The sequence below is a fragment of the Carcharhinus amblyrhynchos genome, chromosome 4 (genome assembly GCF_965287045.1).
Source record: "Carcharhinus amblyrhynchos chromosome 4, sCarAmb.v2.hapA, whole genome shotgun sequence".
Taxonomy (NCBI): domain Eukaryota; kingdom Metazoa; phylum Chordata; class Chondrichthyes; order Carcharhiniformes; family Carcharhinidae; genus Carcharhinus; species Carcharhinus amblyrhynchos.
Window position 1 is genome coordinate 97,629,289 of NC_137327.1, and position 15,115 is coordinate 97,644,403.

Consider the following 15,115-nt stretch of genomic DNA (forward strand, 5'->3'; position numbering starts at 1 on the left):
AATGGAGGAACAGAGGATGAGACAGAAGAAGCAGCAGAAAAGACATTACTATTTTGTTAACTATAACATTGATAAGATTGGTAATGAAGATGATTACTAGGACACAATGAGAGGTGGTTTGGTAAATCACCTTGGCCAGTACATCTCTCTGCCAAAACCTTCATGAACCCTTTGGCACTGAGTGCTGCATACGTTCATTACTGCTTCATGCTTCATTGGAACCCAATTGGGCCGATGAATTTCCAAAGTGAAAGAATTAAAGGAGGCTGATTTTAGGGATCAGATTGTTAAATGGGTGTTGTTTAGGAATAATTATTTTTGTAGATGATTTAATCTAATTTAATTTAATCAAATGTAACATGTTAAGAGGCATCTCAATGGGTACATGAATAGGGAGGGAATAGAGAGATATGGACTGAGTAAGGGCAGAAGGGTCCTTTTTACTTAGGGCATCATGATTGGCACAGTCTTGGAGAGCCAATGAGCCTTGTCCTGTGTTGTACTTTTCTTTGTTCTTTGTGTACCTTGGCAGCAGATCAGATCATTCGGGTATCACTGGACATTGTTGGTGAGTGGATAGCATTTACAGAGCTTGAGATATGATAAGGATTAAAAGGTGAGTGAAGGTATGTCACCTTCCCAGCAGAGGCTGAAAAACAGGCGTCTGCAGTTTTGGAATTGGGTGATACAGAACCTATTGGTACTCACCTGACAAAAAGGATGTTGAAGGAAAGTTATATCTATCTACATGCTCTAAGGTCCAACTTTAAGGATGCACAGCATACAAGTGTGGTTCTTGCAAAAACATCTCAAAAGCATTATTTTTGTTGCAAGAGTCAACAGAGTGAATGCCAGTTGAGATGAAATGCTTGGCAGATGTCCTGCTGAGAAGAAATAGAAGAGTGAATGAAGAGCAGCCTGCAATAACAGCCTGCATGGTGTCCATGATGCATGCTATTGTCTTTCAAAGGTTCTCATGATCTGTTCACAGATGAACTATTCCATTACTAACAGGGGCCATAGATCCTGGAGCTGGTGGAATGCCAATGACTTTTGTCGACTAGCCTGAAACAGGTAACTCTCCTTACAGTAGCACATGATGGGCATGTCCCCAGAGGTCACCACAACAATGGAACATGCGAGGCCATATCAGGATGTCAAGACCAAGGCCCAGACCTGCAGGCAGCAATGGCTGCCTGAGGTGCTGACCGCTATGAGACAAGGCCCACATGAGAAACCAAGCATTTTGCACAATCCTGGTCCTCACGATTTGTCAAAATGAAGCAGTAAAATCAGTGAAAATAGGCATGTGTGGGCAACCTAGGGGAATTCTGGGGTTAAGAGAAAGCAGGTCGTGTTGTGATCCCTTTGCAATTATTGTATTGTCATTGATTCATGGAGTTTAATTGCCAAGTTTCTTGCCTTTTCAGCAGACTTTAATTCAGATTCCATACTAACTCAGATTTACTTTCTCTATACTGTCTGCTACAACCTTATATACTTTTATGAGCTTACCTCATACGCAATTCTTCAAAGTGAGAGCACCTTAATTTCCATGATAGACAATGAGTCAAATCTTGCTGGGGTATTAACATTGAGTTCACAATGCATTCATTTAATAACACACTTAATACTTTCTTCAGAAGAGTCTCCTTGTTCTTATTTCTAGATAGGTTCATAATTTTTTTTAATGAGAAAAGTTTATTATTCACAAGTAAAGTTTACTGTGAAATTCCCCTGGTCGGCACACCTGATAATTGTTACCAAAATGACAATTAATCTCCCCAGCCCAGAAAGGCACTAATTTAATCTGAGAAAAGTTTATTAATCCCAAGTAAAGTTTACTGTGAAATTCCCCTACGCGGCACGCCTGATAATTGTAAATTCTTACTGATTTTAAAATTACATTTTTTTATTTTTAATTTTCCTGATCATCTCTCGTTTCCGTCTCCCACAGTCTCTTAATCCAATCTTCCTGTTAGCTGCTTTGATTCTAATTCACTTTCCTTCTCCACTGTTCCTCTAGTTCTTTCCCGTTGATTAAGGAGATTGTTGAATCTGTCATTCATTAGGTTTCCATTGCCTTTGCTAATGTGCCATTTTTAACTTGCAAACTAAGCTGTCAAAATATTTGGATGCAGGAGAAACAGTACTAACACCAGGCATTGTGAGAAGCCCCACTGCGAGAAGATTTAACTCAACATTTGCTACTATACTTAATTAAGTATGAAGTCTCACACAACACCAGGCTAAAGTCATAAAGTCGTAGAGTCATAGAGGTTTACAACATGAAACAAGCCCTTCAGCCCAACTTGTCCATGCCACTCTTTTTTTTAAAACCCCTAAGCTAGCCCCAATTTCCTGCATTTGGCCCATATTCCTTTATACCCATTTTACCCATCTAACTGCCTTTTTTTGTCTTTTTTAAAAGACAAAATTGTACCCATCTCTACCAGTACCTCTGGCAGCTTATTCCAGACACTTACTACCCTCTCTGGACCCTTTTGTATCTCTCCCCTCTCATCTTAAACCTATGCCCTTCAGTTTTAGACTCCCCTACCTTTGGGAAAATATATTGGCCATCTAGCTGATCTATGCCCCTCATTATTTTATAGACCTCCATAAGATCATCCCTCAGCTTCCTACACTCCAGAGAAAAAAGTTCCAGACTATCCAGTCTCTCCTTATAACTCAAACCATCAAATCCCGGTAGCATCATAATAAATCTATTCTGCACTCTTTCTAGTTTAATAATATCCTTTCTATAATAGGTTGACTAGAACTGTACACAGTATTCCAAATGTGGCCTTACCAATGTCTTGTACAACTTCCCACCTCCTATACTCAATGTTCTGACCAATGAATGTTGAATGCTTTCTTCGCCACTCTGTCCACGCGTGATTCCATTTTCAAGGAGCTATGAACCTATAGCCCTAGATCTCTTTGTTCTGTAACTCTCCCTAATACCCACCATTAATTGAGTATGTCCTGCCGTGGTTCAATCTACCAGAAAGCATCATCTCGCATTTATCTAAATTAAACCCTCCCTGCCATTCTTCAGCACACTGGCAAAATTGCTCAAAGTCCCACTGCAAACCGAGATAGCCTTCTTCACTGTCCAGTATGCCACCAATCTTGATGTCATCTGCAAACTTACTAACCATGCCTCCTAAATTCTCATCCAAATCATTAATATAAATGACAAATAACAGTGGACCCAGCACTGATCGCTGAGGCACACTGCTGGTCATAGGTCTCCAGTTTGAAAAACAACCCTCTACAACCACCCTCTAGCTTCTGTCATCAAGCCAATTTTGTATCCGTTTAGCTACTTCATCCTGGATCCCATGAGATTTAACCTTATGCAATGACTTGGATCAGCAGTGCGACCAGGTAGATTGCAGTATGCAGGGATAATGGTGCATGTACCATCACATTAACCACAACATGTAGATAACACATGACCTAGCTGTCAAGAGCCTTGCTAAAGTCCATGTAGACAACACCAACTGCACTGTCCTCATCTACCATCTTGGTTACCTCCTTCAAAAAACCCCTTATAGGAAAATCACCTTGAAGGAGAAGGGCTCTGAAAGCTTGTGATTCCAAATAAATCTGTTGGACTTTAATTTGGTGCTGTGAGACTTCTTACTGTGCCCACCCGAGTCCAATGCCAGCATCTCCACATCATACTTAATTAAACCAAGGGTATTCTGAATGTTTTGTTTCATATATAATGATGCCTTTTTCTTCAATTGGTTTCTGATCTTACTGCCTTCCAGTCACAGAAACAGTAACATCTATTCTCAATCACTATTGTAATGACATTCAGCACCAAGAGGAACCAAAATGGCTTGAATCCATTTCCCACAAATCTGCTTGTCTTTGTTGAGGAATATCATAAAGCATGATATCATTGGCACATCACTCAAGTTTTGTGATGTTTACAGCTCTTAATTTCTCTGCCTTATAATACAAGCTAGGTCATGTGTTATCTATACGTTGTGGTTAATGTGATGGTACATGCACCATTATCCCTGCGTACTGCAATCTACCTGGTCGCACTGCTGATTCAAGTCATTTTCATCATAAAGGTTAAGCACTACAGCTCCATCCTGTGGAGCAAAGAAACACAACCTGAAAGTTAAAAAAGCAAAATTCAAATCCCAAATAGAAGCAGAAATGCTAAAATTACTCAGCACGTCAAACAGTACGTGTGGGAGAAGCAGCGTTCATGGGCTGGATTTTCATGTCGATGGGAAGACTCAGTGGACAAGTGAAAGTGACGGCCAGGATGCAATTCCAGAATTCCTGATTTCATTCTCAGTGTTTCTAATTTTCAGGGGTGCATTTTAAGGGAGACGGTTGGTTTGGATCATGAGCCCACATCCTGTACGTATTCCAAACCTGGCTGGCTCCATTGTAGTGATAGGCATGTTTGAGCCCTCCATAATTTTCACAAAATCAGGCCAGCTTTTCAAAGAGTCACGAGCCATAGCCTAAGGGGCCCTTTGGAAAAGTAAGTTCAAAAGGTCTTTATCATACTTCCTATGCAAAGGAATGACCCCTATCCATCCCATGTAACCTCTCATCCACTCTCTGTGGCTCTTCATGCCCCAGTGTCAAGTTATTGTTAAAGTCCAGACATCCATTAGAATACTGAAACACCTGAACCACAGGGGAAACATTGTTTGATTGACAGTTCTGTCTGTGATTTCTTCTATGCAGTATATAGTGGATGAACGAGCATGAAAGTGCTATAACTCGAAGTGGGGTGGGGGAAGGAAGAACAAAAGAGAAAATCTGTGATAGGCTGGAGGACACAGGAGATTAAGTAACAAAAGATTTCATGGTACAAAAGACAAAAGGGAATGCTAATCACTATAGTAAAAACCAAAACATTCCCAGATGAAGTGTGACTAGCCAGTCACCTCTGATGTGGTAGTCTCATTAATGCTTATCATTGTAGTTCCAATGGGATTAGCATTGTGTCCAGGGGCTGTGCTGGCCTTTTCAACATTGACTTGGGTGAGGAGCAGCAGGGGTCTTGTGCTTCCCCACCTCCCCCCCCTCCCCCACCTCCCCCCCCCCCCCACCCCCCCCACCTCCCCCACCTCCCCCCCACCCCCCACCCCCCCCACCTCCCCCCCACCCCCCCCCCCCCCCGTCCCACTCCACCTGACCCACTCCACCATATATTGGCTTCCTTCTCCACATTAAATGTCCCCTCTCAAGGTTGGGAATGGAATGGGTCCTGCAGTCCCTCCAGCTTCAGAAAGTCATGGATCGAGATTACCTGCTATTGAACAGGAAGCCAAGCTCGTCAATCAGCAATGATTTCCAGTTGAGAAGAAGATGCAGACTCCAAAGTTTAAACGTCATAGCATGTTGGGAAAACCCAGACTGCCAACTCGAAACTTCTCCCAGTCCTGTTAAAATCCAGGCTTTGTTTCTTAAATTTATCCTTCACACGGCCATACCTACGGTCACCTTGCCCCAAGTTATAGAGTTCCTTTTTTAAGCTTCTCCACCTTCCTCTCTTCCTTCAAACCTTCCTTGAAATCCACCTCTTTCACCAAGTTTCATTCACCAATTCTAATATATCTTTCTTCAGCTTGAAATCCAATTTTCTCTGATTCAAAGCTGTGAAGCACCTGGGATGTTCCTCTGTGTTATTGGGGCTTATTTCCTTTACCGACCAAGGTGATCTGTTACATTTAATAATCATTTCACCTCTTCTTGTTTGCATTTACCCCATCTCCTTCTTTCTTTGGGTCTACTAATGTGCTTTTCCAGCTTGTTCTTTTCAGCTGGAAGGAAAGCCAGAAGCCAAGCATATTAAATGTATTCCTCGATCTGCACAGATGTTGACCAGCTTGATATACTTCTCAATTTTTTTTCTTACTTTATTGCCAATATTTCACTCATAAATAATCACAAAATCCTAAATAGGTGGTTGTGTGCAAGAGTCATGTTTCACAGTAAGCAGAATTTCTTATTTATTGATGTGGATTTTTGTTTAATCTATTGTAGATACATTGTGTAACAGAGTGTTGTACAGATAGCATGAGCCAAAAAAGTCTGCAATTACTTAACGGCTTTTAGATTTTATTGTATCAATAATAGGCTTTTCGCTTTGTAAACAAAATAAATCATTTTGGGAGATCTTTAAATGGAGATTGTAATGCAGTCAACAGGAACAATTGTCACTGATTAGTTGTTTCTTTTTAGCAGGTTTATGCATGACTAGTAATTGGAAATAATTAATGACAATAGGGCAGCACAGTAGCGCAGTGGTTAGCACTGCTGCCTCATAGCACCCGGGTTCAATTCCTGGCTTGGATCACTATAAGAAGTCTCACTTGGCTATAGCCAAGTTCCATTCACATGAGAATGGCCTCAATCGGGATCTTGGGTTCACGTCACACTATCTGTAACCCTCACGACTTGCCTGGGCTTGCAAAGTCTCACTATATTCACTCTTGCAATACACACCTCTTTAACTTGTGCTTGGCCCTCTCTCCACTCACATTGTCTGTACTTTTAAGACTTGATTACCTGTAAAGATTCACATTCCAACCATTATCTTATAAATTGAGTTTGTGAACACAAGGCCTCACTCACCTGATGAAGGAGCTGGAGATTCTGAAAACTAGTGCTGCCAAATAAACCTGTTGGACTTTAACCTGGTGTTGTGAGACTTCTTATTGTGCTTACTTCAGTCCAATGCCAGCATCTCCACATCTTGGGTCACTATCTGTGTGAAGTTTACACATTCTACCCATGTCTATGTGAGTTTCCTGCAGCTGCTCCAGTTTCCTCCCACTCTCCAAAGATGTGTGGATTAGCTAGATTGGCCATACTAAGTTGCCACTTAGTGTCATTGGGACTAGCTAGGGTGAATGGGTAGCTAGGATTATGGGGATAGGCCCTTAGTGGGGTGTGGTCGGTGCAGACTCGATGGGCCGAATGGCCTCATTCTGCATTGTAGGATTCTGTCACAAAATGTAAGCAAAACCCTTTATCCATCAACTTCTGAAAACCAATCCGCCTGTTATCAACATTTTTTTGTTTAAAGAAATGTACTGGGACATTGACCTTATAATCAATGAATTTCTTAAAAAATGGTGTGGTGATTTCAGGTACCTATGTCTCCTTTTAACAAAAAATTATACTTGGTGCCGTGCAGGAGGGGAGCCTTTTTCTTTTGGGAACGATTAAGTCAGAGAGGACAAGTTGCAATAAATATAACAAACCCCCATCCACCCCAATTTGGTTGCGTGGACCTCCTCCCAATGGAAATGGTTGGATCATGCTGCTAGATAGTGCAGAAGGCTGTAAGCAATTAAGGAAGTATTATATTTATATAATGTTTTTCATTGCTCAGGATATCCTATAGTGTCTCCCAACTTCTAAATTATTCTGAAGTGTTATCAAAGCCAGAAACCAATTTATACAAGGTTCCATAAAAGAAATCAGTTAACTTGTTCCCCGGTTAATCTGACCTCATAGTCCTAATTGAGGAACAGCTGTTTGGGATAGCAGACCTTCCTTGCTCTTTTCCAAATTATTTCACAGGATCTTTTGTGTCCACCTGAATAGGTGAAAGTTGCAATTTAACCTGCTCGTCATAAGGTGGCATCTTACACTCCCTCACGATTGAGGTTTTGGACTAGATTTTGTGCTCATACCCTGGAGTGAACCTTGAACTACGTGGTTCAACAGTGAGAGCGCTATTACTAAGGTAAACTAACAGCCATGACAATCAAACCAGGTGGAAAGAATGGATTACAAAAAGAGATATTTTTCAGATATTGTGTAACAAGATCAATTCGTGGCACTGGGTGGCATGGTGACACAGTGGTTAGCACTGTTTCCCTCAGTGCCAGGGACCCTGATTCGATTCCCGGCTTGAGTCACTGTCTTTGCACATTCTCCCCCTGTCTGTGGTGGGTTTCCTTAGGGTGAGTCGGTTTCCTTTCACACTCCAAAGATGTGCAGGTTAGGTTGATTGGCCACGCTAAATTGCCTCTTAGTGTCAAGGGGTTAGTAGGGTAATTGGGTAAAGTTATGGTGATAGGGCCTGGGTGGGATTGTGGTTGGTCTAGACTCGATGTGCCGAATGGCCTCCTTCTGCCTTGTAGGGATTCTACGGGTTCTGTGGAAGACTGGTGCAGAATGGACATGGGCTTTTGCCCTTTCAGCCATCTATCCATTATCTGGTGAAGTGTAATAGCATGCAAACCAGGATTATCCGTATTTTTTTTGTCTTTGTTTGATTTATTATTATCACATGTATTAACATACGGTGGAAAGTATTGCTTCTTGCACACAATGTAAACAAAGCATGTCTTTCATAGAGAAGGAAACGAGAGAGTGCAGATCTAGTGCAATCATACCTAGAGTGTAGCGAAAGATCAACTTAATGCAAGTTAAGTCGATTCAAAAGTCTGACAGCAGCAGGGAAGAAGCTCTTACTTGAGTCGGTTGGTACGTGACCACAGACTTTTGTATCTTTTTCCCAATGGAAGAAGGTGGAAGAGAAAATGTCCGGGGTGTGTGGGGTCCTTAATTATGCTGGCTGCTTTGCCAAGGCAGCAGGAATTGTAGGCGGAGTCAATGGATGGGAGGCTGGTTTGCGTGATGGATTGGCTTACATTCACGAACTTTTGAAGTTCCTTGCGGTCTTGGGCACAGCAGCAGCCATACCAAGCTGTGATACAACCAGAAAGAATGCTTTCTATGGTGCATCTGTAAAAGTTGGTGACAGTCGTAGGTGGCATAAATTTCCTTAGCCTTCTGAGAAAGTAGAAGTGGGCTTTCTTAACTATAGTGTTGGCATGGGAGGACCAGGACAGGTTGTTGGTGATCTGGACACTCAAGAGCTCTTGACTCTTTCTACTTCATTCCCGTTGATGCGGACAGGGGCATGTCCTCCTTTATGCTTCCTGAAGTCAATGACAATCTCCTTCATTTTGTTGACATTAGGGGAGAAATTATTGTCGCTGCCCCAGTTCACCAGATTCTCTACCTCATTCCTGTACTCTGTCTCATCATTGTTTGAGATCCGATTCACCACAGTGGTGTCATCAGCAAACTTGAAAATTGAATTGGAGGGGACTATGTTGAGTGAATTGATCTCAGCTGGACCACCATTAAGAATGCTGTACTGGCCTCTGTGCCTATGAGAGGAAAATGTGTCCTGGCTTCTCATAACTCTCTAGTGACTGCCAGTGAAAAATGTGTACTCTTTGATTAAGGAAAGCAGCAGCAGGATCAGCTGTAATATAACTGACAGGCAAGTAGCTTGTTAACATTCAATATTGGCACTCACAGCTGAAGAATAAATTAAACCAGATGTCATTATGCATCAGTGTCTTTAATATAAATAAACAAAAGAAATTGAAAACTCTGACAAATACTTAAAAAATGGGATTAAACATCAAATGACAGATTCTGCGGCCTCCAAGCCGGGTGTTTCCCACTGGTGGGAGGTGGTGTGTTGTTTGCTAGTGGCGAGATTCTCTGTCCTGTCGCTGTCAATGGGAATTCCCATTGTGCTGCACTGCACTGCGGGCAGGATCGGAAAATCCCATAGCGTGAACGGCTGGAAAATTCTGGCCCTAATATTTGCTTTTCCATTTTAAATAAACAGTTCCAAAATCAGTGGCTCATTAAACAATAGCCATTTATTGTAACAAAACAGTAAAATCAGAATAATGACTTTATATTTCAATGGTCGTATTTGTAAGGTATAGAAACACATTAAGGCACAATTATTTTACAGAAAGATAAGGCATGGGACAATTATCCTATTTAACTAAATTGCAGTTCTCCCCACCTCCACTTTGATTGTGCCGAGACTAGGTTAGTGGAAACACACTAACGGTATAATACTTCCATGTCTCCTAACAGATAGTGAAAAGCCTCCTCCCTCATCCAGCAACACATTTTTTTGCACTATACTGAGACAGGAGAATGGGGAAGAATGAAATCAGACAGCCTCTGCCACTCAACAATAAGTACAATACCAGAAGCCAGAATTTTCTGACTGTTCATGCCCTCTCACGGCAATGAACAGATGTTTGGCTTGCTGCCAAATTCTCCGTCTTTGCTGCAGCGGGAGTATGGCTTGAATAGGAGACAAGATCGCGGTCCATAGTTCTTAAAATTTGACATTTTTTTGTAAAATACTATCTTTCAACATGTATGTGGTTTTGCACTGTCTCAGAATCTGTTAATGATCGAGATGCTTTTCGTTTTTATCTTGTCATGAGTGAAGGTGACATCAAGTTTTATGATATTGAACAGTGATATCATTGTCTGACCGCAACATGAACAGATAAGAGTGTAAGTTGATCCAATTGTAGAATTGAAATGAACCAAAGGTGATTTGCCCAAAGTATGTTGTATTCAAGATTTTTTTTCCAATACTTATCAGGTTTCAACATATTCTACTAGCTTATTGGATCCCTGGGGGCAGCTCAGTGACACTGTGATTAGCATTGCAGTCTCACAACGCCAGGGACTTGGGTTGGATTCCCGGCTTGGCTCGCTGTCTGTGTGGAGTTTGCACATTCTCCCTGTTTATGTGAGTTTCCTCTGGGTGCTCCAGTTTCCTCCCACAGTCCAAAGATGTGCAGGTTAGATGAATTGGCCATGCTGAATTCTCCCTCAGTGTACCCAAACAGGAGCCGGAGTGTGGTGACTAAAAGATTTTCACAGTACCTTCATGGCAGTGTGACTAATAAACTTCAAAAATCTTCTGTTCTGTTGCCAATTTAGAATGCCCATTTATCACCATTTACATCACAGGATGTTTGTTACAGCTAATGTTTACTGTGAAATCTTCATGCTGCAGATACACATACCTCAATTAGGGAGCAGAAGTTCAAGATATTTATCTGGAACAACTTACAAATGCCAAGATAGGTTTGCATGCTAAAGGCTGAATTCCTCATAACAGTTTATTTTAAACATGTGGCTGATTCAGCACTTGATATACAAAGCTCTGGTTTCAAAATTCTCTTGTTTGTTTTTCAAAGACAACAGATTAAGACAAAAATCTCAGTTCCTTACATGTGATACAATTTATTCCATAACAAATTAGCAATCATTTAAATTATCTAAAATAAACAATTTTCTTTATTAAATTATCTGGAAGACTTCTACATGGAGTTTTATTACTTACTAAGCTACAAACTTTACTTGGAGGACAACACAGTAACGCAAAAAATATGTTCTACACAACTTTGCCCTCCCTGACTATTAAGAACAATGGATGAGAAATTTTTCAGCACTATTCTCAAAGTTCTCATGCTCCATCTTAACCATCATTGAACTCTTCAGTCTAAAATGATGCACAAAAAGACTACTAAATAAACAAGACTTTATACAAACACAATTTAATTGCTTTACTTTTTAACCTTTCCTTCAAATGCAGATAATTTTAAAATAATCCATATATATGCAAATACATAAATGAAAAGTAAAAGTACACATCAATATTAGCAATGTAAGATATATAGCTTCATTTACACTGGAAAAAAAGCTGGTCACTTCTATACTGTATACCTCGTGCTATCAGGACATCCTAAAGCACTTTGTAACCAATGAAGTCAAGTTTTGTCACTGTCGTAATGTAGGAAACGTGGCATCTATTTGCTTGAAACCAGGTTCCACAAACGACATATGACAATGACCAGATAAGCTGTCCAGTTCATCTCGATATTGTAAGATAAGCATTGGCCCTATCATTTAGCACCTGGGCCATGAATTAGCTTCACAGCTGGCACAACTCTTTGCTAAAGCATTTCAGTCTGCAACTTGTCGGGCGGGACAAGTAAGCCTGAAATACAGAACAAGATTTAGAATATTGAGATGGATGGCAAGTCGTAAACTGGCTGTGTGTATCTCTTTGAAGGCAGATGTCTCGCATTTGATGGTGCGAAAATGTCTGGTGACAACTGTGGGGGAATTAGCTGAAAAGAATGCTCATGTATGCTGCACCCTGTGATTAGGTGAAAATTGCTACTGAACTTTACCTTCAATTGGCTGTACCCGTCCCCTCTCCACCTTATGCATTGGTTATTCTGACATCCTATTATCTGCTGTTTGCCTAGTAAAGCTCAACTCTTACTCATCAATTGTATAGTGACTAAAAAATGATGATCCTCTTCTGTGTCTTTTGGATAAAGTCTGGTGATGGGAGGAGGAACTGAGTGACCCACGATGGTAAACTCTGAAAATCAGATTAGCGAGCCAGGCAGGTCTGAAGTAGTCCAGATTGCTATTTTTATTCATTCATCAGTAGATCTATTAATGGAAGATAAAATCCTGCTCCAGTTAACACTGAAACGGATTATTTTAATAATCTGTTCTGAGAATACTGTTCTGAGCTAGTCAGCTCTGCAGCTTTAGCCAATTCAAATTCACAGTAGCCCAAAGCCCAATTTTTAGCAATCTGGCCAAAACTGGTGAATTCAATCCCATACAATGTCAGGGTGTGAGGGTCAGGCTTGGCACTCAAATTCTACATGTGTGTACAAAGTTACCATGCTGTAGTTCCCACAGGTTACTATTTGGCAGGCATATCATACAACATATTCTGAGAAAAAAAAGGATAAGTGCAATTCGCCAGGAATGATGTTCATTGTGGATGAGATTGTATCCAGACAGTCAGCTACTCAGTTCAGGTGTTGCAATTTTCTTGAATCAAGTCATGGATCTGTTCTCACTGAATTACAACAATTCATTGGGAAAATCTGATCCCAATACTTTTACTCTAAGAATGAATGATATCAGCAGCACTGTGATGCTGGCATTTTGTTGGGGGTGCAAATTAAATCACAAATCTTTTCACTGGTTCGAAATGAAATATGTTAATTTCCCTGTTATATTTATGTATACACAGTACCCATTTGAGAAAGAAAAATGTGTTTTCTTTTCCTTTTGACCTGTAGGGGACATGTGGCTGTATCCTGTACATTCAGAAATAGTTTCTGCTAACCTCTCTTATCCCATAAAAGACAGAACAACAAAATCCAAGTTTAAGTGATGTGTAAAAAAAAATTCACTACTGTTATCATATATTCTGTTTAAAAATACACAATTTTGAAGACATGCATTTTTGGATTGAAATTGCACTGAAGGAAATTAGTAACAAACATACTAATGTGTTCGTGTAACATACTTCTGTCTGCTATTTTAGCGAAAGCATTATATGAACCCATTTATAAAATGAAAGACAATGAAGTTTTAATGCGTTCACGTGTTTAAGTTGCTGCCCTACACTTATAGGGCATGAAATTCACACAAAGGTGTAAATTATACACTTTATGTTATGATCATAGATTTTCTTTATTTGTGAATAAAGATGTAAGTGGTAGGTCTTCCACAGTACTGATAGTGCTCCTGTTAGTGCCTGTCATCTCCCAAATGTTTGCTTTAATGATAATCTATGGAGTATGGTTGTGCCTGAATATCTGCACCTCTGTACCTATGATGATTTGAACACCCAGTATGTCGTTCAACGCAGTGCTTGCCACACTGTACACTCCTGATCTCTGAAGATTTCTGGTGAGTGTTGTTGCACCGATGAACCAGGACTGGCTCCTTATTTTCCGATTTACTCTTTAGGAGACGCTGTAGAATTTCTTTATCAGATCTTTCCCTTTTAAAGTCGTCCTCATAAATCTTGAGCTAAGAAAGCAGTGAAGTGGAGAGTTAGCATTTCAATACAGAGAAAATTCCACATTTTATTTCAGTGCCTGATCCAATTTATCCCCTCTGCCTCTGAAGGATTTGACTCTTACTGAGACAGATTGAAGCGATGCTGGCAGCCTTCCAGCATCCATGATTTTCACATAAGAAACAAACATTTGATCAGAAAAGGTGCCCATTGATATCATGGCCTTGTGTGAAGACAGTTCTCATCAAGTAAATATCCTGGAGCAATGATTAAAAGTATCCTTGACTAACTCTGATCCCTCTCCCCGTTCAGTACTCCATCCACATTGGCCAATTATTACTGACAACAAAGATATCCTTGGAAAATATTTTACTTGGCTGGGCACTACTGTTATTAGGTACTGAACCAAAGAAAAAAATCAAGAATCAAGAGGCAGCCTGTACGAAATACTTCCCAAGATGTAAAATGACTAAGATTGCCCCACCCAGTGTTGGTGTACTGAAGGATTATTTCATGAAGTGTATCTCTATTACTTGTCCCATCGGAAAAAGGAATCATCCATACATTATGTGTTACACAACTTAGAACATACTTTTTTTCTTATTTCATGGTTGCCACAGTTGAAGTCAAAGTCAAATACTGTACAGATGGAGGCCATTTGGCCCATTGAGACTACACCAGCTCTCTGCAGAGCAATCCAGTCATCCCCACTTTCCTGTTTGATCCCCACTGCTTTGCAAACTTATTTCCTTCAAGTGTCTATGCGGGTTTCCTCCGGGTGCTCCGGTTTCCTCCCACATTCTGAAAGACGTGCTGGTTAGGTGCATTGACCCGAACAGGCACTAGACTGTGGCAACTCAGGGAATTTCATAGTAACTTCATTGCAGTAAGCCTTATTTGTGACTAATAAATAAACATTACTTTTACTTTAACAAGCTAATCATTAGCCATCTGGCTATAAATGAGAAAAGGAAATTAACACTGGATCAATACAGGTTACATGAGTCAAAGTCAGAAATTCAATAGAGTTTCTTTATTGTTTCTGGAATAATGGACAACGTCTATCACTTGAGAGGTCTGAAAACAGAGAAATTACAGCAACAAGCCATAACCGTTGGTTCTTTCAAATATTTATGATGGGAATATGTGCTTCCAGAAAGGAAACCGCACATTTCAATAGGTTGCTTGTGATACAATGCTTCCTGTAACTTCTGAAGGAATGGCGATAAATGAATTGTACTTGGATACCGCAAGGGAAAGTCACATTTCTTTATCCTACAGATTTTATGATTCATAGTGACAGGTGTCTCAGTGAAATTTCCCTTCCAGCTTTCCACCCACTTGATGGACATATGATTCTGCAGGAACATGGTCACATCACGGCAAATGTCATTAACATTTGGCTGTGCGCGATGCAGTGAAATT

At 40.5% G+C, this 15,115-nt stretch overlaps 1 protein-coding gene across 2 annotated transcripts in view; it reads right to left on the minus strand.

Moving 5' to 3' along the window:
* Window positions 1-9,704: 9,704 nt before the first annotated feature.
* Window positions 9,705-15,115, minus strand: part of LOC145342235 (uncharacterized) — a 42,388-nt gene continuing 36,977 nt past the window's right edge. For both annotated transcript variants that reach the window (XM_080187617.1, XM_080187616.1), the window contains one exon: window positions 9,705-13,701. In XM_080187617.1, coding sequence (XP_080043743.1) covers window positions 13,447-13,701 — 255 coding nt within the window. In that variant the 3' untranslated portion in view covers window positions 9,705-13,446. The remainder of the gene's footprint in view (window positions 13,702-15,115) is intronic.